We start from the raw sequence: 26,853 nt of genomic DNA on the forward strand, positions 1-26,853 counted from the left end.
TGTCGATCGGCCTGGAATTTATCCGCGAGTAGGGGGCGGGTGGGGGTTGCCGGTAGCCTTTCATCTCATCTCATGTTGTCTCTCTCTCTCTCTCTCTCTCTCTCTGTCTCTCTCACTCTCTCACTCTCTCACCCTTAGCACCATTTACTTTTCACGCTTAGCCTCCCACACAGGCAAAGCAAGCCCTAATGGACTCCTCATTATTCTGGGACGAAAGAATTCTGTTCCTCCACGTAATTAGGAGAAAGGACTGTAAGTCAGGATTGGCGTGAGATTCTCACAGTCGTGTTGAAACTTGATCCACTTTAAACTGATAAATATATATAGGCCTACTGTATATATAATTTAATGTGTTGGAAGCAGGGATGAGGCCAGAAATGTTAAAGGTGGTGTGCCTTCATAAAACAGGTTGGGCAAAGCATAAAGTATGAAAACTGTATGCCAAATTACCAAAAGATATATATATATATATATATATATATATATATATCTTGTGTCGGGAATGTGTGTGTATCGGGAATGTGTGTGTATCATTACAATAATAAATGCACAAAATTTATTGACATAGACCTCATGTTTAATATGATAGTTTCGTCCTTACATCTACATCGGCAACGAGCATTCAACATGATTTCAAAACCAACACATAACAGCGCCAGATCGCCTATTATTTAACACAAACGAATTGCTAATCAACTAGATATGTTTCTTTTGTATTAGTATACATCTGTGCCGCGAGATGTTTCAAAAAGTGGTGGGGACATGTCCCACCCGTCCCACCCGCAAATTACGCCTATGTGTGTATATATATATATATATATATATATATATATACTGTATAAACGCAACACAGTTTTAAGTTCAGTTTCAAAAAAAGCAAACAACCTATAAAAAAATACAATGAAAAAAAATCTCTACTTATTTCAACTTAAAAACTTTCTGTTGCTGCTTTAAGTATAATCCAATTTGCTGTGAGTCATTTCAACTTAAATTGTATTAAAACTGACTTAAAAAATCTGAGTCTTGTATAACTTATGAAAGAAAGTTGAAATTGCTTAGAATATTTTTATGAGTTGATGTAAAAACATATGTTGCCATGACTTTTTCATTTTTTACGGTGCATGACAAAACACAATAAAAGAGACATTTTATTGTTTGTCATGCACTGTAAAAAAAACTATGAACATTATTTTGTTTGTTTTTTAACTATAAACATTGAGAAAATGTTTGCATTTACCTTTACATGTCCTCCTGCAGTATTATTCTGAGACGACAGAACGTCTGGTTAAAAATGGAGATGAACTCAGATGAACGGAGATGACTTTGACAAGGCCCAAATATTGATGGCTAGACAACTGTGTCAGAGCATCTCCAAAATTGCAAGTCATGTAGGGTTTTCCCAGTATGACTTAGTACTAACCATAAGTGGTGCGAGGAAGGACAACTGGTGAAATGGTGTCACGGTCATGACACATTGATGAATGTGGGGAGCAAAGGTTTGCATCTGGTCCATTCACACAGAAGTGCTACTGTAGCTCAAAATTTTGAAAAAATTAATGCTGCCCATGATAGAAAGGAGTCAACCGGTCAGAGTGGCCATGATGCCGAAAGTGCCTAGTTTGTTTACTTAGTTACTAAGGTAAGGTATTGTGCAAAAAGTGTGAAAATATTTAAATTACAGTATGACGTAGTTGCTACCTATGAAATCTGCCTTAGCAACATTAAAGAAGTCCATTTTAATCCAAAAATGTAATTTCCACCACAGAAATATCAAACCAATAACACCATTTGCATGTATCCACTGTTGGACATAGTTGGTTGACAAAATGAGGGTATTTTAATTGAACATACTTGCTAAAAGTCCACAGAGACAAAAGTGCTCATGAAGCACTCACGTAATGTACATGCTCACCACAAAGCAAGACCTTTTTTCTCTTAGGCCTTAAGATGAAAAGGCACTTAGGTGTCACAGTGGTCTAGCATGGCATGTCCCATGGATACTGTCCCTGTTTCAAACCCCAGTGATACAATGCTCAGGTCAGGCGATGCTAGAAATAGATGCGCGAGTGTGAAGCAATCTCAATCATTTTGGTTATTCCCATGGAGCACCTTTTAACTAATCTGAAGAATATATTGTAGCCTGCACGTTTGCTACACTCCCCTGGTATCAGTTATAAGCAATGGCTTAAAAGAAGCATATGGCTGCCTTCATTTGCCTCAGTGGAAACACAATCTAGACTTCAAATGGGAAAAATGCTGCTAATTATCTCCTACATGTTTCTATTGTTGCTTGCAATGGAAGTGGAGTGTGAAGATGTGACTTTTCATTCTAACATCTGCTGTCTTTCTCTATCGACCCTCCAGCCCTGAAAGATGCTCGATTCCAGCTGGTCAATTTCTCAGACAACGAGCTGCGTGTGTCGTTATCCAACGTGTCTCTCTCAGATGAGGGAAGATACGTGTGCCAGCTCTATACAGACCCCCCACAGGAAGCCTACGCCGACATCACTGTGCTAAGTATGAACACCCATGCACACATCTACACATAATATAAATAGATAAATCATATAGCCTACAATGATATATATGTGACCTGTGCTGGCAAAATGAGTCGGAATACGCACAGGCTAATTTCGAGCTACAGGCAAAACAAGTGAAAAGTGTAAATTTTGGTCGAAATTGAGGTTTTCACAAAAAGGAGTTCATTAAGCTCTTATCTAGCTATCACAATGCTCCAAGTACCAATTAAACATCTAACAGTATCTTTATTTGTATATTTTCTGAAAGAAATACCTTTCCTTCGAACATGAAAAATGCCTCACTTCTCGACTACTGGCGCTTCCCTCAGCACATTTTTGGTATCGTTGTAAAGTGCAGCATTCAAACTTTGTGAATATTCACAGCAAATTCTCAATGGCATGAGTCTGAACTAATGAAATGTGATTTTCAAGCTCAGACTGATGTAAACAAATCGATCTTACTCGCGCTGACTGACACATCTGAAGCGCTTGCACAAAGACGCCTCAGTGCGCAATCCCGATTTACACATATTCAAAGAATTACAGTATTTCAAAATATCTGTCTTGGCGAGTATTCACGCAAACATTATCTGTTATGTCTTAAAGGTGCCATAGAATTGAAAATTGAATTTACCTCGGCATAGTTGAATAATAAAAGTTCAGTACATGGAAATGACATACAGTGAGCCTCAAACACCATTGTTTCCTCCTTCTTATGTAAATCTCATTCGTGCAAAAGACCACTGAAAAACAGGCGAATCTCAACATAACACCGATTGTGACGCAACAGTCAGGATCATTAATATGTATGCCCCCAACTTTTGCATATATTAGCCCATGTTCTAGGCAGGCAAGGCAGTATTAATGTTGTGGAGCTGCACAGCCGAATCATCAGACGTTCTGCAGGTAGGCTATTGTGAAGCCATCAAGCAAGGACAATAGCAAAAATGGCAGATGGATCTATAATAAATGTTCATGATCCATGATATCATGATATATAAATTGTCTTTCTAAATGTTTCGTTAGCATGTTGCTAATGTACTGTTAAATGTGGTTAAAGTTACCATTGTTTCTTACTGTATTCATGGAGACCAGAGCCATGTCGTTATTTTCATTTTAACCTGAAAACGCGTGTAGTCTGTATAAATCTCTCCAACAGTGTGTAACGTTAGCTTTAGGCCCGTTAGCCATGCATAATACTATCAAACTCATTCAAAATCGAATTTTAGCAAACTTCCACAAAATACATGATTTCAAACAGGTGTAGCTCAGTCATTTTTTTTTTTTTTTTTTTTGTCAGATTCCAACAAATCATACGTTGTTTTAAAGTTGTTTTTTTTTTTTTTTTTTTTTTTTTTTTTTTTTTTTTTATTATAATGAATGAGGGAATAACTAACTCATTTTTGAAAATTTGCTCATTGCGACTCATTTTGCCAGCACGGGTCACACATATACAGTATATCTCATCGACCCCCAAGGTTGAGAGCCACCGGACTACACAAACTGAACCTTTTGTTTTGACCATCAGATTTCCAATAAAAACAGCATTTTTCATGGTCAAAGGAAAAGGTACTCCTCTCAGAAAATGTACAAATAAAGATACTTTTAGATGTTTAATTGGTATTTGGAGAATTGGGATCGCTAGACGAGGGCTTAATGAACTCATTTTTGTGAAAACCTCAATTTTGACCAACATTGACATTTTTCACTTGTTTTGCCTGTAGCTCGAAATTAGCCCATGCGCATTCCGACTCATTTTGCCAGCACAGGTCACATATATATATATATATATATATATATATATATATAATCTCTCAACGACCCCCAAGATTGAGAACCACTGGACTAGACAAACTGAACCTTTTGTTTTGACCGCCAGAAGGCACTTGCCGCATAAACAAACACCCACAGATACACACATGCAGGGCTTCTTTGTTTCCTGAGGAATCCTTTTATGATCAATCACTAGAGTGGAGCAGCTTTTATGAGATGCTGCAGCAGTGCAGAATCAAGATATAGCCATTCATCTTCACCGAACAGAAGGCCTGAGACGCGGCCAAGCCAGATCCTGAACGTTGAGTCATTCATATTTCAGAATGGAGCCAGTGCTCAACACGTGTACACACACACACACACACACAGATGTACTTTCATTGCTTTTTGGAGGGGCTCCTGAAAGCTCTCTAAAAACTCAACAAACACTTCACCTGCTACTTCCTTTGAGGACTCAGCTGCATGGTGGGGCCATTCAGCGGAATTATTGTTTATGTGTTTGTGCGTGTGAGTCTTTGTGTACATGTGAACGCTTTGCTGCGTTCTACGTCTTGACATAACTGCATGGAAAAATCACCCGCACTTAAAAGTGATTATTCCGTTTTGAGAGCAGAGTTTGGGGTGGATATTGAGGGAGCGGAATTGTAGAGAGAGCTCGCTGAATGCAGTCGAGTGGCTGGTTCCAGAGCTTCAGACGCCCAAGCTGAAGCTGAATGCTTGAATGGAACCCTGCTGCTCAAGAAGAACAAGAAACCTCTACTACTGAATTACCCTGTCCATAAAATGCAGCACATTTACACCAGATAGCTAGAATGTTTTAGGATTAAAGTGATCTTTTCAGGTAATCATTTTAGATGTTGTGAACCTTCTGGAAGTAAGGACCACTGAATAAGTGCAAGTCCATCCAACTGAGCGCCTATATGAATCAGAAGCCTATAGAGATGCTTTACACCTTGTCCTAACCAGGCGCAATGCAACAAGATTCCAGCAATAAGCAGTTTGTCTCGCCACACCAGACGCGACATGCTTACACGACGTGACAAAATCAATCAAATATTACAGCCAATCAGAAGAAACTGTGGGCGGAGTCTCTGCACTCACAACGAAATGAATAAATATTAATTAATTACAACTAATTCATAAATATTAAATCATTTTAACATTAAAAAATACATACTTAAGTTACTGAAACAATCTTTTGTCATAAAATACACTTGTTTGTTCACATTGAGTTCACAGTTATTATATATAATATATTCTTCTTTATTTTCAATATCTAAGGTGAATTATCCACTGTCGCTTTCACTTTGGCAGTAAGGTCATGCAAAATGATATTCAAACTCACGTTAGACCCTTTTAAGATTAAATAAAGCACATAATCATTACCTGAGATTATCATTGTAATAAATTGTATGTTGTTGTTCCTACAGCGATGCTGCAAAAATAGAAACCTTTTCTGTCGCGGCTGGTTAGGACAAAAACTCTGATTAACATGGAAAAGATTAACATTTATTGCGTCACGTCATGTATGGTTAGAACATTATGTTGCAGTGCTTGAAAAAGGTTGTATCCTTGATACATTATGCCTGTGAACATTTTAATTATCCAGGTCAGTGTAGAATGTTCTAGTAGATTTATTCTAGTCATCTGTTTGTGTTGCTTTCTGTAGCACAAGATGTTCTGTCACTATTGCATTGTAGTCACCCCTGATTCATCACAGTATACACTTTATCTGGGTATCATAAAAGAGAATGAATACCCTCACCCCTTCATATCCTATGATGTGTCCATCCCTCAGTGTTAGTGTCTGTGTTGGCCATCAATGCACCCTCTGCTAAATGTGAATGTGGTGGTGCCTGATTTACAGGCCGCCTTGTAAAATCTGTCTGTGCTCTCTCAGTCCCACCAGGAAACCCAATCATAGAGTCCCGTGAGGACATCGTCAGCGAGGGCAACGAGACGGAGATAACCTGCACCTCCATGGGCAGCAAACCTGCCGCAACGATCAGATGGATGAAAGGAGACAAAGAGCTACAGGGTGGGTCAAGTCACATTGTGTACACACAAACAAACCAGGTTTTCTCTCTGCCCTGCAAACCACAGTTCCAGTTTTTCCCTGGTGCACTTTTCTCTGATAATTTATATATTGAAATGTGAAGCTTAAATTGAAAACACTATATAACAACATTCACTAGCAACATAAATAGTTACATTTATATAATGCTTAGCAGATCATTAGTTAATGTACACTACTGTTCAAAAGTTTGGGTTCAGTATTTTTTTTAAAAGAAATTGATATTATTGGACACATTAAATTGTTCAAAAGGGACCGTAAAGAGATTTATAACGTAACAAAAGATTTCCATTTTAATAAATTATGTTTTGCAGTTTCGATTAATCAAAGAATCCTGACAATCACTGTTCCACAAAAATATTAAGCAGCCCTACCTTTTTCAACATTGATAATAATATCAGCATATTAGAATGATTTCTGAAGGATTACGTTCAGTGTTGGGGGTAATGCATTACAAGTAACGCAAGTTAAGTAATTTACAACAAAATATCTGTTACTTTTTTCAAATAAGTAATGCAAGTTACTTTGTTTTCCCATTAATAGACTGACAGCTCTCCTGTCCCGAGGTTGAGAGAAATGTGGATTAAGAGGCAGAGGCGTTGTGTGCGCTGTGTAAACATGATGAGTATTGTAGTTCTAGAGTAAATGTGAGCAGTTTACTCATCTCACTTGCAAAAACAGATTCAGTATTCCTCAAAATGAATAAAAACAGTGAATATTACACAAACCTGCAGTAATTAAATGTTAAATTACACAAATATACTTCATGTATTTAATCTCACTCTATTAACCAGTGTCTTTGCTGCTGACCTTCGATGATCCAATTCAATCATACGAATAAGCAAAAATGACTTGAGATAAACATCACATATGTTTCATTTTTCTGTTTTTGTTGCTGAAGTAAGAGTGTTGAACTTTCTTCTCCTGTATCCTATTCTTCTGCAATCCAGAATGGCAGCACAGCTGAAAGGTTTGTTTGAGCTGCGCCCTCTACTGTACAGGCGTGAATTTGCATTTCATTTCAGCTTTAGGATTATTCATTTCACTTTTGGTTTGAAAGGGCCTTTACATTTGCCAAAATTGCAAACAAGCAAGTCCAGCCCAGCTGAGAAAAAGTAATGCAAAAGCAATGTAACGCATTACTTTCCATAAAAAGTTACTAAGTAATGCAGTTCATCAGGGAGTACACAATATTGTAATTCATTACTTTTAAAAGTAACTTTCCTCAACACTGATCACGTGACACTGAAGAGTGGAGTAATGGCTGCTGAAAATTCAGCTTCGCCATGGCAAGAATAAATTACATTTTAAAATATATTTAAAAAGTTAATAGCTATTATCTTAAAAATCTAATTGCGTGTATATGTATATCATTTTTTTAAACTTCCCAACCCATATATTTATTATTTATTTGTTTATACATTTTAGTTATGTACTCAGTTCTTACATAGGCACAATATATTCCAAACTTTTGATAGTGTGTACATGTATCATTTGACATACCCCTTCTCTGCATACTTCAGTCCAAAGTTTATTGGTCTTTGAATGTCTTGTGAAATTTTCATAAGTCATAATTATAAACTCACCAACTCCTTTTCAACATCTGTTTACCTAAACAGTCCTCACAGAAGCTCAGCTCATTTTCCATATCACTCCGTGAGGATGAGTGAGAGGCCGTACCTTTGACCCGCAGTCGTCTAGACACAGGCAATTTGCGTATTATGTACAAATTACCACATATAAGCTGTCCTAATAACAGCTACCCAAAACGAGACGGCTAAATTGGAGTCCTGGACGGATGTTTTCATTTGGTAATTAGCGATAAGCTCAGTCAGGGGTCTCCGTTTCTCTCCTCTGGGAGTTTCAGCAGCTATTACAAAGCATTGTTCTGTTCATTTGTCAGTGGGTGTTTTGTTTTTATGTAACATCAATATATTATTGGACAGTTGGACAAATGTTGCACTAAAGAACAACAAGTTCGCCTCAGTGAGATGGACAGCAGGACATGAATATTCTGTTCTTGTATAGCGAAACGGTTCGAATGGAGGAGGTGAAAGTGATTGAAGAAACCGAGGGACTCCTCTCCTGACACAGGCAGTGCAACGCTGGCACTCACTGGCTGGAAATTGCTTTTGGCCCCTGCGCCTTTTCGGATTTATTTTTAATTAAATGTCCTCATCATTCAGCCTAATTACCTCTAGGATAATCAGGCTTTTTTAAATATCATTTAAAGGTTACACCCATACAGCCCCGGAATGTAAACTCAGCCGCCCCCATGATGTACCGCCTCACTCTCTCTCTCGCTCGCGCAAACTCAATCTACCCAGTCTTATCCGTGTTTTGTGCCACGTTTAGTGCTTCTGTTTTACATCCTGCTCTATTGTTGATACACACCTGTCTCATAAGACTAGCTGAATGAACATCGAGAAACAATAAGTTGTTAATTTCCTCCTGTCAGGCGATGTTGGCCTGCTCATTGTGTCATTGCTTAAAAATATAATCTCATTTCAATTAGCCAACTAAGCTTAGCTGAAACACAATGGCTTGATTCAAAATTTTTAATGGCTTTAAGGAAGTTTGCTAAATACTCGTTTGGCCCCAGATCTCCAGACTGCCCTCTTCAAGGGAGTGACTTTCCATTGGAAGGTAATGAATAATGTGAAAAATGATGCAAATTATAGAGCCAAAAAAAAAAAAGTTAAGAAATGGTGAATTCAATAGGGAACAGGATCTCTTTTGATATTCAGCCCACTGTATCGCTGCAGATCGGGACTAATCAGAGCTCCTTTGCATTTCAAAAAGGGAGATGTTATTGAAATGAAGAAATGTCTGAATGACAGTGATTGACCTGTGATTATCTCTTTATCGGCTGTGACTGTGGCATTGTGAGGGAGAATATAGATGTGCTTCTGGGCTCTCAATGAGCTCTGTGTCTTCTCTTATTTGAGATATGATTGTCTGACTATTCATTCTTTTCTGATAATGCTGAATGCAGGGAGAATGAATGCTCAAGACAAGGAATTGTCAGGAAAAAATACATCTGGAGTATTGAGATGTCCAGATTTCCACACAGCAGTGCCATTTCCGGGCATTTTTATGATTTATGGTAAAATTAGCATTGTGGATTATTGATAACATTTATAACACAGTCAAAATATAAATGTATTCTGCACATAAACAGCAAAAGAAAGATAGAAACCACATATAACTGGCAATCACGAACCAAGAAAGTCTTTATTATTCTTTTGTGGTAAGACAACTACACCATACAGAATTTAAAGAGCAAGTGTGATCATTTTTATGTCAAAATACACTATTGCTTCAATTTTCTTTTTTTCTGAAAGAAATTAATAGTTTTTCAGCAAGGACAATATTAATTTGGTCAAAAGTGGCAGTAACGACATTTATAGGGTTAAAGTTTTTTTTTATTTCAAATGCACATTGATGTTGGCTTTTTTACTTTCTATTCATAAAAGAATCCTGAAAAAAAAAAAAAAATCACTGTTTCCACAAAAGTATTAAGCAGTACAACTATTTTCAGCATTGATAATAAGAGCTGTTTCTTAAGGATCAAATCAGCATATTAGAATAATTTCTGAAGGATCATGTGACACTAAAGCCTAGAGTAATGGCTGATGAAAATTCAGCTTTGAATCACAGGAATAAATAACATTTTAAAATATATTCAAATAGAAAACAGTTATTTTACAATGTCATTTTTATTTATTTATTTTTTATTTTTTTTATTTTTTTTTTACTGTATTTTGATCAAAGAAATGCAGCATTGGAGAGCATAATAGGCTTCTTTAAAAAACATTTTTAAAAAAATCATACAGACTACAAAATTTTGAGCAGTAGTGTACTTTTTCCAATCTTAGATTAAGGGCCCAGATGGCAACATAGTCTGGCCCAGATCCGGCCCACATCTGGTACATGTGGATTATACGCTGACCAGATGTGGGCCGATTCTGTGCCGACACTATGTTGCTGTCAGGGGGGATAGTTCCCCTAAAAATAAAAAATCTTTCATCATTTACTCTGTCATGTTGTTCTAAAACTTCCCAAGCAAAAGCAGATATTTTAAGAATGAAAAACTGATTTATATAATGAAAGTCAGTGGGGTCCCACATTGTATGTACATAAACAAAACTAAATAAAAAAATCTACAGAAGGTGGGGGAAAGGAAACCTGTTTGAAAAGAGTAATAATTGCTTTTCTGATTGGTGCCGTTAGTGGTGCATAAATGATACACTTCACTTATAATAAAGTGTGATTTGTTTACTCTCCATCAAACTCACCTTTTTGGATTTCTTTTCTTTCAGTCTGTCACTCCCACATCTAATTCATTTTTTTTAATGGTCAAGTGGAATTTTTTTCTTTACAAACAGACAAACAGGACAATAGGTCCCTCTCTCTCTTGCTTTCTCGCTCAGCCCTTCTCTTCTCCTTTCTCTCTTTCCGCCTACGCCTGTTTCTCTCCACAAGGCCAGAGCAGTAATTGAGTGATGGAGGTCTGTGCGGTGCTGCGAGGCTATTGTCTGGAGCCGCACAATGACTTCAAGTCTTTTGTGTTCTTCATGCCCACTTGATGCTGCTGAAGGAGGGCTGCGGGTCAGATGCGTCCACTACAGCCATTATATCTCACTTCATAACGCACAAACACACCATCACAGCCCACACAGTTGCCAATGAGTGACAGCTGCATAACAAGCCTCGGCAGGAAGCGGTTTAGGGCTGTTTTTCAGCCACATGGCCCCTCCCATATGGTCACATTTCAGGTGCTGCTGCAGGGGGCCGTTTACTGTACACATGTCATTGATAAGCTACAGTGAGCTGCCATATGTCACATATGTGCAAGACGTTAGGGAATCTGCTTTGTTATATTGCTCACAGGATGTAACGTATACTGTGGCCTTCAATACATTTAGCCACCTGTGGTTTCTTGATAGAATTGAAAATTAATCACTTTCATTATCGTCTCTGTGTCTCTCATTGGTTTGTGTTTCTCACAGGCAAGTCTAAAGTGGAGAACACTTACGACAGGATGTTCACTGTGACAAGCTGGCTGAGGTTTACGGTCACGAGAGAGGATGATGGGGTTCCTGTGGTTTGCATTGTAGACCATCCAGCGGTCAAAGACTTCCAGGCGCAGAAGTACCTGGAAGTGCAATGTGAGTGATCCGACATTTTAAATAAATTATATTTTGTTAATATTAAAATAATACTCATTTAGATATTTAAATATATTCAAAGTGATATCTTTGAATAGATAAAGGTGTTTTTTTGGCAGTAGAGTGAGCAGAGGACAATGTGATATAGATTTACTATTATTGAATTAAATATTATTTTATGTGAATATGAAGTATTAGTAATAAATATTTAAAAGATCTCTTTGGGTAAATAATGGTGTTTGTATTGATTTATTTACTTTTTTAAGTACAATGCGAGTGAGCAGGGGACAGCATGACAGCATTTTAAATATAGATATAGATTTACTATTAATACTAATTATAAATGTGAATATTAAATATATATATATATATATATATATATATATATATATATATCATGTAAAAAAAAATATGTGTATATATATATATATATATAATGCTTTTTTTTTTTCTTTTTTTTACATGATATCTTTGGATAGATTAATGTGTTTATTTCTTTTTATTATGTGAATATTAGATATTAGTAATTTAAATGTATTTAAAGTTATACACTGATGAGCCAAAATATTATCACAGGTAAAGCAAATATCGTTGATCATCTCCTAACAAGGCCACATATTAAAGGGTTAGTTCACCCAAAAATGAGAATTCTGTCATTAAGTACTCACCCTCATGTCATTCCACATCCGTAAGACCTTCGTTCATCTTCGGAACACAAATTAAGATATTTTTGACAAAATCTATGAGCTATCTGCCCTCCGATAGACTGCAACACAATTACTGTACCACTTTCAAGGCCCAGAAAGGTAATAAAGACATCGTTAAAACAGTCCATGTGACTACAAAAGTAATGATTTTATTCAACAATTTCTTCTCTTCCATGTCAGTCTAATTGTGTTGGAGTCTATTGGAGGCCAGATAGCTCACGCATTTCCAGACAAACCAGCAACTGGGTGTTGGGTGCCCAAGACTCATCTATGCATGAAAAAAGGCTATCCCGGTTAGGTCTGAACCGACTGAAGTTCTACTGTGGCACAAGTCACACAAAACTTTAATGATAGTTATGGACTGAATGTCTCACAACACACTGGGAATGATAATCCCTGTCCACCATCTAAAGCACCTACAATGGGCACATGAGCGTCAAAACTGGACCTTGGAGCAGTGGAAGAAGGTCGTCTGGTCCGATGAGTCTCGCTTTCTTTTACATCACGTTGGATGGCCGTGTATGTGTGCACCGTTTACCTGGGAAAGTGATGGCACTAGGATGCACTGTAGGACGACAACAAGCCAGTGGAGGGAGTGTGATGCTCTGGGCAATTTTTTGCTGGGAAACCCTGGGTCTGGCCATTTATGTGGATGTAAATTTGACACGTGCCACGTACCTAAACATTGTTGCAGACCAGGTACACCCATTCATGACAATGGTGTTCCCTGGTGGAAGTGGCCACTTTCAATAGGATAACTTACCCTTCCACACTGCACACATTTTTCAGGAGTGGTTTGAGGAACGTGATGAAGAGTTCAAGGTGTTGCCCTGGCCTCCAAATACAAGTTCAATCCACAGCGTCTCCACCTCGCATCCTACAGGACATAAAGGATCTGCTGCTAACATCTTGGTGCCAGATACCACAGCACACCTTCAGGGGTCTTTATAGAGTCCGTACCTCAGCTGGTCGGCTCTGTTTTGGCAGCACACGGATGACCAACACCATATTAAGCAGGTGGTCATAATGCATATTAGAGTAGATAATGGTGTTTATTTATTTTATATTTTATTTTGTTTAATAAGTGCAATGTGAGTGAGTGAGGACAGTATGAACGCATTTTACTGTAAATATACTGATATAGAATTAGTATTGTTGAATTAATTTTATATTATGGTGGTAACATTATTATTTGTTTAAATATATAGTATATCTGTTAACTTTCATGAGTGTTTAGCCATGGTAAACCCCTGAAAACAGTGCAGGAAAATTTAAAAATCACACATTTAATCCAACATGGCTGATTTCCTGTTGGGCAGAGTCAGTTAAAACCAAGTGAACTTTGTCCTATATGATGTCATCACTGACTATAATACATTTCTTGCACATCGGAGAAACTTCATCCTGACCACAGCCTGCAGTTGGTGGCGCTGTAAAGCCCCTCGATCACACCCAAGCCCAAGCACTGGGGGGTGGTTAACTTTGTCCTTTTGTTAGAAATCAGTAAGGCCTATCCTTTCCCTTTCACTTGGCCTGTGATGAAAGATTAAGTGTGTTTTTGCACTTTGGTAATTCAGCCATGACACAGAGATTCTGCCTCTGATTGTATGAGAGCTTTTGGCATTGTCATCATCCTCAGATACAGATACAGATATGATTTTTAAAGATGGTTTTGTTTGGGTCCTCAAGCATATTTTTCTTGATGTTATTCTTGCCTGCCACAGGGTTTAGAAGATCACTGGAAAGGCTGCTTTACCAACCTTCATCTGTCAAAGACAACACATCTCCTAAAACTTCATGATATTTGGGCTTTGGTGCCCAACTTAGAGGAGAAAAATGTAAAACCAATTTGTCCAAGCTATTTAACTGGATTTCGTGCTCACGGGCAGCCTTTGTCATGCTCTGGGGAGAGCTGGTGCAAGAGTCATTGTCTGGCTCACTCCTCTTTCAAATTGTGCTGCTGAAACTGGAAAAACAATCAATGTTAAAAATCATTGAGTGAAGGAAGCTTTAATGGAGTTTATTTTTACAATAGAAAATAGAAAAACATTGCTGTGGATATTAAATAAGCCAGAAATATTGATAGCTACACCATGCAAACAGTTTGTGCAGTTCAGCAGCTTGAGGGAAATTAAATGCTCCGTGGTGGCGGCGGTAAGAAATGACAACAATATCTTGTGTCAATAATTGTGTTATTAGAATTAGAGTGACCTTTTCTGTCCGGCACACCAGCTAGTGAGAAACCGGAGGCCGGTGGCGCTGCTTTCCGTGGATTTAATGCTTGTGTGCCCAGGAGAGAGAGAGCTTTGGAAAGGAACTAATGCAGAGGAAGCTTCAAAGCAAGAAACTTTCACTCAGAGCCTTTCATGCGAAGAGTTTGAAGATGACAAGGGGAGAAATGGAAGGAGTCTCCATAGAGCTGAGACAAACAGGTGGATATTCCTCTTACAGAACTTCCAAGCGGACCGCTCTTTTTCTCTCTCTCTCTCTCTCTCACTTCAGACCAGGCTGTCCATCATGGACACAAAAATGTTAGTTCTGACAGGGTGTAATTTGGAAAGATAGAAGGCCAACAGATCACTTTTTGTTGATAGAAGAGGTCAAACAGGAAAGCATCAAGTGGGCAAAGCACTCAACAAATTTAGCGATCGCCAAAAAGCCCCGAAATAATGTGATAAATCTTGTCAGGACTTTGACGCTTTTTTTTCTTCCTTGTGCACTTTAAAAAAAAAAAAAAAAAAAAATTCAAGAAAGTGTGAAATCTGTGGGTCAAAGTAAAGTCACCGTTCACTCAGCATCCAGTCCATTCAAAGTGCCGTAAGAGCCGGTGAAATTGAAAGAGTGGAATCTTGAGGTTATTGTGGGCGACTGACTTGGTGTCAGTGAAATAATATTTTAACCTCTGAGTCCACAGGGACACTCAGCATCTCTCTGTGTGGATTTTTAGTAAATTCCTTGGCCCTTATGCATGACCTGCCTCCAACGCAAGGTCTGCTGCTTATCCTGATTTACGCATACTAATGACTCTGGACTATTTACATTGCAAACCCACTGTTTTCATCAGTGCACATCTACCGTTTAACCCACATTGCTTGCCAAAGTGAATGCAAAGATGTCATTAAAGTTTCACGTGGGAGCAGCTCTAATATCTCCCCCACGTCCGTGGAACGTACGTGCAACGCTGTCGCATAAGCATCTGTGGAACGCCACTTCAAGCTCCATTACTGGGAGAATATTAGATTTGGGTTCCTTTGAGAAACTAGAGGGCTGGATGCCGGCCAGCGCTGGAATGGAGCATAGGACTGGAAAAGCATAGCTCAGGCATTACAACCTGTCAGTTTGAGAGGATGAATACCTCCAAGGAAGCAGCAGGAACCTCAGAGCACGCATCTCCTGTGGAGCCCACTTACATAACCGTGGTGGACTTGGCAAGCACACCACGGCCTCCTATGAATCTTGGGAATGTTAAAGGGGTAGTTCACTCAAAAAGGAAAAATTTGTCATCATTTACTCACTCTCATGTCATTCAAAGCCTGTAGGACTTTTTCTTTTACATATTTTGAAGAATGTTTCGTTTGTTTTCCATACAATGAAAGTCAGTGGGGTCTAATTGACTCTTGTTTTGGACCCCATTGACTTTCATTGTATGAACAAAAACAGTTTTTCAAATATGATCTTCTGTGTTCCACAGAAGAAAATCAGTCATACAGGTTTGACTTTGCAACATGAGATGAATGAGATTAATCATTCACAATAAAACCAAGAACATGCACTGAGAAAGTAAATGGGGTCCATTTTGATTTCAAGTTCAGTCCAAAAGGGGTTAATGGTGCTGGTACAGTCACTAATAGCCCTATATTTCTTATAATATAATTACTATTGGCAAAAGCTGTCCAGTTTTTTTTTTTTTTTTTTCTTTTCTTTTGGCACATCTAACAGTTGTTCCTTGGATCCATTATGCCTAATAAAAGACTAGTAACATTTTTTTTGCCTCTCAGTATGCCTCTCATTATTTATGCTCTATTTTTTTGTATCTTTTATGTTTTATTTTCTTGCTGCACTTAGCACTTAGTATAACACAAAGGTTGCCGTTTCCTGTTTCTGCCTGTCATGTCCATGTAGAAACACTCTCTGGCAAACAGGAACCTATTTAGTATTTGCCTGATATTAGACACATTCTACAAAAGCCGCAGCCTTGTGAAGTCCATTAAATGCCAAGGGTCCTAAATGTCTCTGTGATTTTCTTACATAAGCTGTTTGCCATTAAGTTTCATCATGTCATTAGAGCGCCAGACAGACCGAAAAATCTTATTAAACATCTGAAATTGGCACACAGGTGTAATACCGTTATGCAAGGAGTTTACAGAAATGTGGGGCGAGTGACCGGCCCGCATGGATGTGTATGTCAGATCCTACCCTCCGATGTTATTTGAGACACGCAGCACAGGGTATTTCTACATGAGAGAGCGTTAGTTATGTGTCCGACGTCAGTTTGAATGTCACCCCTCCTGCTGCACTGTACAAACACAGCAGGAAGTCTAATCCCAGCTGAATTGGAAAAGAACTGAGACTTGCCAAGGAGAAGTGCACATTTCATGCTAAATGTAGCAGCTACGGCTGAGAGGCAAGGCTGACGCAAGGTGCAAAAAGCCAGCAGGCTACCTGCTGCCAGTCACTGGAGAATAGAACCATTGAGCGGCCAGTCGTTTTAATAGATATGAGAAAGGGCAGTACTTACGGAGCAGAAAGGTCAGTGCTGAGAGCGCATAGGAACGAGTATGAATATGGACATTCGTGATGTCATGACTTCTGACTGTATACATGGCGAACATCAGGGTGTATCGATTATGTTTAAATGACTCTAAAGGTTAATAGAAAAACAGCATGCACACATTTTGCAACAAACAATGGTAATGCTGAAGAGTCGACTCAAATGGCTGAGAACAATCCAATAAGTGTTGAACAAAGCCAAGGCTGTTTAAAGTTTCATGCAGCCTGGGGGCACGAGACGCTGATGTGCTTTACTTTTCTCCTCCACAGATAAACCTGAGGTGAAGATCGTGGTGGAGTTTCCTTCAGGCCCGATTAGAGAGGGGGAGAATCTGGAATTGACTTGCCGGGCTAAAGGCAAACCAGAGTAAGTTGCATCTCTCTGCTGTATGTTCGATCTCTGACTATATTGGCAACGTTTCAAAGGTTTGTTCTGATCCGGATCAGTTTGTGTCATGGGCTCTCAACCCTGATGAGAACAGCCCTCTAACAAAACCCATAGCGAAGCGTGTGACTACCATCTCTACAATTGAAAAAAATAAAAGCATTCAATAGACCTAATTATATAACAATTCTGGTCCTGATCTGATTAAACAAGCTGCATTCCAAGATATTTTGTGATATTAAGTTGAAATAATTAAAAAACTAATTAAATTGAACAATAAGAAAATATTTTGAGTGTAAAAAACATGGACGTAGTGTCCGTGACGTCACCCGTAGGTTTCTGAAGAGTATTTTTGAAGCCCAAAGTGGGCGGAGCTGGATAACCGAAAATGGGAAAAGAGGCGGGATGTGGGTGGAGCTGAGGTGCCTAGTTGCTGAAATACATCATTTGAAAGTTCAAAGGGTTTACTGTCAATCTGCGGTGTCTGTTTTACAATATAGATTCCCCAGCAACAGTAATATTACAATACCTTTGTAATGAAATAGCGATCGTGAGATGAATCCAATCCGTCGCACTTGGGTAAAATGTCCATGATAAGCGTCCATTGAAAAACATCCAACAGCACTTTTTGTCCACAAAAGCATTAAATCCATGAAATATTGATATATTGTCCATTGTTTGCATCATAGTTCTTCTGAACGATCTGCTCTCCTTCATCATTCTTCACTAAATTATGCAATCTGAGTGCCGTTTTTGTAAAACTCTTAAACAAATGAGACTGTGTCCAAATTATATTTTTCAAAATAGTGCAGCTGTTTTAGTTATAATATCCAAGCAGTGCTGTCAGATTTTGTGGTGTCTTGAGAGGCATATTCTCCAACAATTGTAATTATAGTAAATCTGACGGACAAAACTTTTTGCAAATTTAGCTTTTTCAAAATGAGCTATATAAACCAATACCACTTTTTGTACTTTTTTCTGCTGTAAAGTTGGGCATTTTAACATAGGGTGTCTATGGGATTGACTTACTTTCGGAGCCTGTCTCTAGCGGCCAGTCGATGAATTGCAGTTTAAGTCACTTCTGTATTGGTTTCAAGAGAGAGAACGGAAGGTTGCTGCTTGGTAAAAAGCCTGAAATGAATTTGTTCGATTGCCATATTTTTCCATCACTATTGATCATGTATTTGCGTCATGATAATCAGTTTGCATGAGCAAACCAAAATATATACAGTGACCCCAAAATTTGTGCAATTAAGCCAAACTTTATGAATGTCATTACATATATCGGAATATCAAACCAATTGGCGTTTATAATAAACACTTTCCAAGCTAAATTTTTCACAAAGGGAAATTTGTAAAACAATAGATATATGGTTCAAAGTTAAGAAAGTTAGTTTTATTCTCTCTCTTTTCAGATTCCATTTGGTTTGATGTATTGTATCTAATGCAGAGATAATCATACATTTTATTTGTACAAAAATGTTCAAATATTTTTGGGGCCCACTTCACATGAGCCTAAAGAAAGTTATCAATGTTAGTTCAATGAGAGCACATGTAATGAAAGCCATTCTGGTGTTTTTACATTCAGCAAGCCCCATAACATACCCATACTGAAATGCTGCGAGCAGACGAGGCACCACCCAAAATCATTTTATAAAGAAGAAAATACAATCAATACAGTGAGCAGAAAATTGGAAGTCATTTTCATTAAAGCTTGGAGAGGGGCTGCAGTCATTACTGTCAGACAGTGCAGGGCTTGGCTTGCCATCCCATTTGTATTCTCCGCCTCACGCCAGGTTCTCTGCAGCCCCTCCACTGTGTGTTTTTCCCCATGCCTTCCTCCCAATAAGGCACTTTTTCTAGGTCATTTCTCCCTTTCCATATCAGGAACGTCTGCATCTTTATGCTACGCATGTATATTTAACCTCAGATTGAGACTTTTTGAGATTCCCCACTCGCTGCTCGCCATCAAATGTTGTTTTGCCCTCCTCAGAGGCCGAGGATCAACTGCTATTGAACGCGAACCAATCCTTTGTTTCGAAACTGTGAAGGTTTTGTTTTGTTTTTTTTGTATTTTCCCCTCTCTCCCCTTTTAAACAGAGGATGGTAACAAGTTTAAACACCAACACAAAAACCAGAACAACAAGGGAAAGCCTCCTCAGATGCTCTTGGGAAATAACTACACTGCAGCAGTGCCATTGAAACTTGTGAGAGCCGAGCAGAGTTTAGAGCCTCTTTTATTTTTCCACAGTAGGTTTAGCTCATTCTGCTCATCACTGTGAAAGTAGAATAGGCTGTTGTGTCCTCGGCTCAGGTGTTTAGAGAACAAAAGGAGATAGCTCGCAGTGGCAGTTAATTGAGGCAGACAAGAGAAAATCACAGCCTTTCGCTTTTTGTTACTTTGCCAAAATGTTGTTCATTTGCCAATGCCGTAGGCTGCGACATTGGTCGAATCCCACAATCTGTTACTGACCACAACTGATCTTTTTTTTTTTTTTTTTTTTTTTCTGTGGGTAGGGCCATAGCTGTTTTCAGCCTCAAACAACACACATTTAACATACAACAAATTGTACACAAAGTCTGATTTGCTGGATTCAGCACATACAAAAGTCACAGTGCACAGATATTTAGTCTGCTGGAAATAAAATAATCTATAAATTCCCAGGCTGTTTCCAAGGAATTTCCCCACACCTTCTGACCAATAAATTTCCATGCTTTTTCAGTGACTTTAAATTTTTAAATCTGAGGTAGTGGTATAGTTTTTCATTAATTACGTTTGTTTTTACCCTTGGAGCGGTGTTAACTTTTGTCTTAGGCCCTGTCCACACGAACACGGGCATTTTCAAAACCGCAGCTTTTTCTATGCGGTTTGGCCAATCGTCCACACGCAAACGCAGAATCTGGTAACTGAAACCGAACTTTTTTGAAAACTCCTGCCAGGGTGAAAATTTTTTGAAACTCCGGTTACAGCGTTGTCATGTAGACGGTGAAACCCAAGATTTTGGCCAGTGACATCGGAGTGCGTGCTGTTATCTCCTTTGTTTGACATCAGATTGTGTCTCCTTTGTTTACGTGAAGCGAGTCTGTGCAATGATGGACAAAATATTACTGCTAATATCTGTGCTAACGGGGCTTATAACATGTATACAGATATATGCACAGTTCTCCCATTATATTGCATTTCAGAGGTGTCAGAATACAATACTATGCAGGTCACTGCTTATGACAATGTTTTTTGGGTTTTTTACTTTGAATGAATGTGTCTCATTGTATTGTTCTGGATTTTCAATGTTGTTAGCCTACCAGAACCGGTAATAAACTTTTTTCCAGGCTTCTGATTGGCCAACATGGCTTTCGACAGCGCTTCATGGCGTGTTTCTGCATTTTCATGTGAACAGAGATTTTTTTTAAAACCATGCTTGTGTGAACATGATTAAAAAAAAAAAAAAAAAAAGCGAAGGAGGAAAAACTCTTGTACATTTATAAAAATGCCTGTGGACTTGGCCTTACAAGATATGGAAATGTTGAGTAATTTGAACAAAATTAGTGTGTAGACAGACAGACAGACAGAGATAGATAGAGAGATAGATAGAGAGATAGAGAGATAGATAGATAGATAGATAGATAGATAGATAGATAGATAGATAGATAGATTGATTGATTGCTTTGATTAAAGGTTTATATATAAGTTAGGATTTACCTGGTGCACAATGTCCCATAAACCATTACATGTTGGTCAGACAACCTCTTTGCCTAAGTGACAGGTTCCTTGGACAGAAAAGGCTATAATGTGAACCAGACTTGTTGTTCTGGCTACACAACACTAAGCCAAAGTCATTTCTGCTCTGTCTTTCCATCCAGGCCTCAACAGGTGAATTGGGTGAGGGTGGAGGACGACGTGCCATCTCACGCGGTTATCACTGGCTCAGATCTCTTCATTGAGAACCTGAACAAGTCCTACAACGGCACTTACCGATGTGTGGCGTCCAACTCTGTGGGTGAAGCCTATGATGACTACATCCTTTTTGTGCGAGGTAAGTTCAAAGTGATACAGAGTAGTTCTGTCTCTTCGACCTCTTGCTCTTTCACTCACTTCACCGCTCCATCTGAGTCATGGGTCAATAACATTGATCTCAATGACATTTCCTTTCCTCTAGGACACGTTCTAATCTGACCATTTTCCTCTTGGAATTTACTTCTGCTATCTTTTGCTGCACTAAGCCTGTGGTGAAATTGCTGTCCTCCATTTTCAGAGTGCAACAATGGACTCAGAGCTATTTTAAAAAGGATTTGTCCTGCAATGAGGATCTTTAAGTGAACAGATATACAGTTTATGTCAGTAGCGAGGGAGGCAAACCCCAGCGAATTCAGATTCACTCCAAGTCATTTTGTCAAATGATACTGTGAATAAGCTTTAAAGAAGCCAAACTTTTTTGTTTATGTGTGTCTGTGTGTGTGTGTGGGAGCATTGCATGTTGTCGGTGGGTCTCCACAGAAACTTGGCTTCGCTCGGGTTGTGCGTGTTCCAAAAACTTGCCCCAGCACGAAGTGCAAATGCGCCAGTAATTGCGACAGGCTTTTCACACGTTTCTCCCATGAGCGGCTTGGCAGTAATTCCATGAGAAATTCATGACAGTTGAACCAACAGAATAGAAGAGAGAGTGACATAGCCACGTATGGAGCTGCAAGAGCTCAAATCCCTCCCCTATTATAAACAGCGTTGAATATAACACTCTATGTATGATGCTGCTTTTGATATCTACACAATTCAACCACATATCTGACATTAGAATTGCTAATGCAGAAACAGGACTGCGCGGCAGGGTTGTCACCATTTAATCTAGCGCCGTGTGTCTCCGTTGTGTTAACAGAGTGACAATATATTCAACACACACATACATGTGCGCTCATAAAGACAGGCGCTAGTGACATCTGGGTACTCTATAGTTTTATAATTATTCTCCCACAAATTAATAGGATGACATCTGCGTATTACAAACACAGTGGCCTTGACACATTCAGCAAGACCCACAGCTCTCCTCGCATACTTGGCATATTACGCCGTTCTGTCGAGGCACTGTTCAATTAAATGCTCTTTACAGAGATGTTAAAGGGAAGGCAAAATGAGCGTTTAGCAAGCTGTCTCAGTACGTTTTCATACAGTCGGCATATGTAATGCATGGCATGTTGGAAGGGTAATTGTGCAGCTATTCATGCATGGCCTTATGTAACCACTATAAGTTAACATTTTCTGTACTCCTATATAATAATAAATCTGCAGATCTAGATGCAATTCAAGTTTCAAGTGGCACCATTCCATCACACACGTCAACATTGTCCCAGCCATTCTCCTGCTTGATTAGTTCCAGGAGGTCATGCTAGGGTGACCAGACGGCCTATTTTTCCTGGGACAGTCCCGTTTTTCAGCTCTATTTTTAGTGTCCCGACTTATTATGAAAGAATCATGTTTTGTCCTGTTTTTCTTCTTTCCTAAATCGTCTTTGCTAGGTGATCATTTAAAAGCGAGTAGCAGTGTTCTGTCAAGCAAGAATAGCCTAATCAAAGGTAGCCAATCTCATTGTAGTATATTTTGGAGAACAAAATTACCATCCAATCACAATTCGTTATCGATTAACTTGCAGTTAGTGATATTAAAGACCACAGAGGACTTCAAGTCAGACGCGAAGATGTCAAAGATGTGTGTGTGTACATTTAACGAGGATCTTCAAAAAGAGTTTATCAAGTTCTTATGCGCAGTTAGTTGTGAAAAAAAGAACTAAATGTGTTATTACGCTGAATGACACGTGTCACCCAGACAGCAACATAGTGTGGCCCAGATCCGGCCCACATCTGGTACATGTGGATTACACGCGGACCAGATGTGGGCCGAATCTGTGCCGACACTATGTTGCTGTCAGGGCAGAAGCGCTCTCTCAGATAGCGCGCAATCCCGAATTCACTTCTCTTTGCGCCTGAATGGTCAAATACACACACTGTTGTCAAAATGCCCATCATGTGGAGTATCTCGCATAAATACGATCAGTTATGGCTTAAGGGAACGTAAACAGCTTGGTTAAAAATGGATAGGGATATGTGTCAGTATGTTAGATCCTGGAATTCAGTCTTAAAGTGACAGCAGCCTAAAATGCCCATCAACAAGAGATGTTAAATAAATGTATAAATGTTAAATAAATGTACTGTACCTGAAAAACTAAGTTTATTTAATGTGTAACTCTATTATATTTGTCCTATTGTTTGTAATTTGCTTCTTTGTTCTTTTTTTTATATAACAAAAATAAAATAACTATATGATATATATTATCAGGGGGCGGAGACATCCCACCCTGTATTCTATCCTACATGACTATATGTAAGCGTAAGGAAGAATATCCAGGTTAAAAATCCATCCTTACAATTTTTCTTTTTTTTTTTTTTTTGGACAGTGATCACCATGAACATGTTTTTAGGTGTTTCAACTTCCTAGAGAAAAAAATCTTGAGCATCATGAGGGTGGGTAGGAGTTTAAAGCTATAGAAAATGAGACTCAGTTGTACTGACCAAATTTAGACATGTGTATGCATGATTTATGCTGCAAAGTTTTAGATAAGCAACTTTATTATCTACAAAATTCGATCAGATTTATTTATTTATCAAAATCAGCTTTAATCAGTTTTTCAAACTTTGGAAAATTACATTTTATTTACTGTATTTATTCATTAAGTTATTATAATCGTGCAGCTTTAAATTTCAAACATTTTGAAATTAAATTTACTTTTTATTTTCTTAATCATTATTTATTTGGGTGTTTAAAATCTGTGCCCCCTCAGTTTAAAAGGGCATGACTCTTCTGTTCCACAGTGTCTGCTCATGAATGAGCTAAAAAGCATTCAGCACATTAGAGTTGATATCAGATTCTTGATTTCTGGTAGCAGAGCTTCCTGGGCCCTCGATAGACAGCCAGAACAGATGTACTGCAGAGGCAATTTTTCTCTAATGCGTTTGTTCCCCAACTGTTGTGAAGCTAAGTGATGGAGAACACTTGGAGGGTGGCTGGCACTAAACTGGTTATGGGGAAAAAATACATTCCCTGAGACACTTTTCCAGGGCCCCCATCCCAGCATGCCCCTGCGGGGGAATAAGATCTAACACACCGGCCTGTAACAAGTTTACAGAGCGCCTCTAACCTAATAAAGACTACCTTTGCCTTCGCAGCCCTGGCCTTTAATATTGCGCACTCCTCCTCTGCCTGTCACCCTCGCTCACGTTTCCTCTCCGTAACAATTCCTCCATGCTTAGAGGGCTTTCCTTTGGTATCTCACAGCCGCCCAGCAGAAATCGATCACGGCAATACACTTCCTTAACTGCGCTTAGAGTGCCATACCGAACCCAAACACAAACACGATTTTGTTCACTTGGTGGGTCAAGAATCAGGGTTACCACAATAAAAGTGTTTTCCAGGCCTGGGAAAGTAATTTTTTTTCTAATTATGTTCTGACCTAAGACATTTAATTGGCTAAATATTGCTCTTGTGTAGAGTAAAACTTTCTTGCGAGTCTCAGTCTGAGTTGTAGCGTTGTTTTCAATGAATCTGTCAAACTGACTCCGATTTTAAATGATTTTTAATCTTATCCAATATTCTCAAATATAGACCCGAAAAGGTCTTGAAAAAGAAGTCAGAAAGTGTGGGACTCCTGAAGAATGTGTTGTAGCCACAGAGTCCTTGTGGTTATTAAAATGTACATCTGATCACAGGCCAAAGTAAAGCATTGGATTGTGCTTCTTCTGAGGGAATCCCCTGTGTGGTTGTGTAAATGGCAAGCATAAACAGATATTTGTTTTAGTGTAAACCTAAATCCTCAACCCTCACACATGATGTAGATTCAACACAGCTTGCTGAAGAAAAAAAAAAAACACATTGCATGGAGATAAACAGCCTGATTTTGTGACAGTCCTCAGACTTGTTTGAGGCACCTAATTGTCCTTTATATCCAACAACATGTGTAGCACAAGAAGAGTACTGAGAAAGAACAGCTGGAGGAACAGCAGTCTTCCTAGCAGTGCATGTAACTCGAGAAGATCCAGCCTCGGTCCAGCGAGCTCAACATATGTAGGGAAAGAAAAAAATATAAAACACTGCTGTCACTGTGGGTCCAATCTCATCCCTGCGCTGTAATAATGGAGCAGTAAATCACTTCTCTCCATACTTTCCCTCCATTATTAAAGCTCGCATACTTTTATTCAATTTGCCCCATCAGTGTTTCCCTCACAATTCATTGTATTGGTGACGCGCACATTTAAAAGTCAGATTGCCCTGATAAATTTGGTTGCTGTCAAACACTGCCTCGGCAGCCGGTCGTTCAAAAATCTAGTCATCTGTGAATTCAGGCATGCAAATGTGCTGTATTAGAGTTGGCAATGTAAAACTGTCCTACTGGATGTGTGAAGATGAAAGAATGCATTGCAAATGATGTGCATGCTTTCGTATCTAAGCTAAAACTAGAACATCTGAACCGTCATTCACATTGATGTATAAGTACAAAGTTTTATAACCATGGATAATTTGTCTGAACTTTGTGAAAGTAGTTAGCAAGCAGCATGAGCTGTTCGTACCATTACTTTGTGAATGTGTATATTATATTATATTATATTATATTATATTATATTATATTATATTATTAATCCAAATCATGCACTTGCTGAATAAACGCAGCAATATAAAGCATTTAATATACTTGCTCTCAAACCAAGCCACATGCTCCACTTGTCACCATGATGGTAACTCTCCAAAAACCCACATTAACAGAAACAATTCTAAATTAGCATAACAAAACATTAATCACTGCTAAATCTCCCACTTAACATTAATCTTGCACAAAAAAACATTGTATGACACTTAATTTTAACATTTACTCTCCCTTTGGAGTGCCATGGGCAAAGCATGCTGGTAAATAGAAATCCCAGCCCAGTTTCAGTTAAACTTAAGTTTGTCTAAATTAAAAGAAATAAGTTAATAAAACTCAAAACAATGAAACGGTTCAGTTTGCTTAAAATATATCAGTTCTGTGAACTTGAAAGAAAAAGAAAGTACTAAATACTCATAAGTTAATTTGACTGAACTAATTTGTTTAATTTAAGTTTGTCCTACTCAAACCAATCAATTATTTTGAGCATTAGGGTTTACAGAATAGGTGAGTGTTGCTTGTTTTGTAGGAGTAATCATACTGTAGAATTGCTTTGTAATTGTTGAGAAACATTTTATAAATCTCTCATAACATGATTCAGCTGGCAGATTGGATGTGAGCTGTTTTTAAGTGCTTTCATGTCTCATGGCTCAAAGGCAAAGGAGCCTCTCCCATCCACACCCAATTCATCCCGTCTTGCCAGAGTCATTAACAAGGGCCATCTCCTAAGCCCTCCCTTCATTAGCCTTTCATTGGAGTCGATCGCTTCAGTG

General features: G+C 38.6%; 1 protein-coding gene across 5 annotated transcripts in view; it reads left to right on the plus strand.

The window, feature by feature from the left end:
* cadm1a (cell adhesion molecule 1a) overlaps positions 1-26,853 on the plus strand; it is a 288,912-nt gene that overhangs the window by 218,799 nt on the left and 43,260 nt on the right. For all 5 annotated transcript variants that reach the window (XM_051877613.1, XM_051877615.1, XM_051877616.1 and 2 more), the window contains 5 exons: positions 2,365-2,517; positions 6,193-6,330; positions 11,379-11,537; positions 17,285-17,381; positions 21,261-21,433. In XM_051877613.1, the coding sequence (XP_051733573.1) occupies positions 2,365-2,517; positions 6,193-6,330; positions 11,379-11,537; positions 17,285-17,381; positions 21,261-21,433 (720 nt within the window). The remainder of the gene's footprint in view (positions 1-2,364; positions 2,518-6,192; positions 6,331-11,378; positions 11,538-17,284; positions 17,382-21,260; positions 21,434-26,853) is intronic.

The sequence above is a fragment of the Ctenopharyngodon idella genome, chromosome 21 (genome assembly GCF_019924925.1).
Source record: "Ctenopharyngodon idella isolate HZGC_01 chromosome 21, HZGC01, whole genome shotgun sequence".
In the NCBI taxonomy this organism is placed as follows: Eukaryota; Metazoa; Chordata; class Actinopteri; order Cypriniformes; family Xenocyprididae; genus Ctenopharyngodon; species Ctenopharyngodon idella.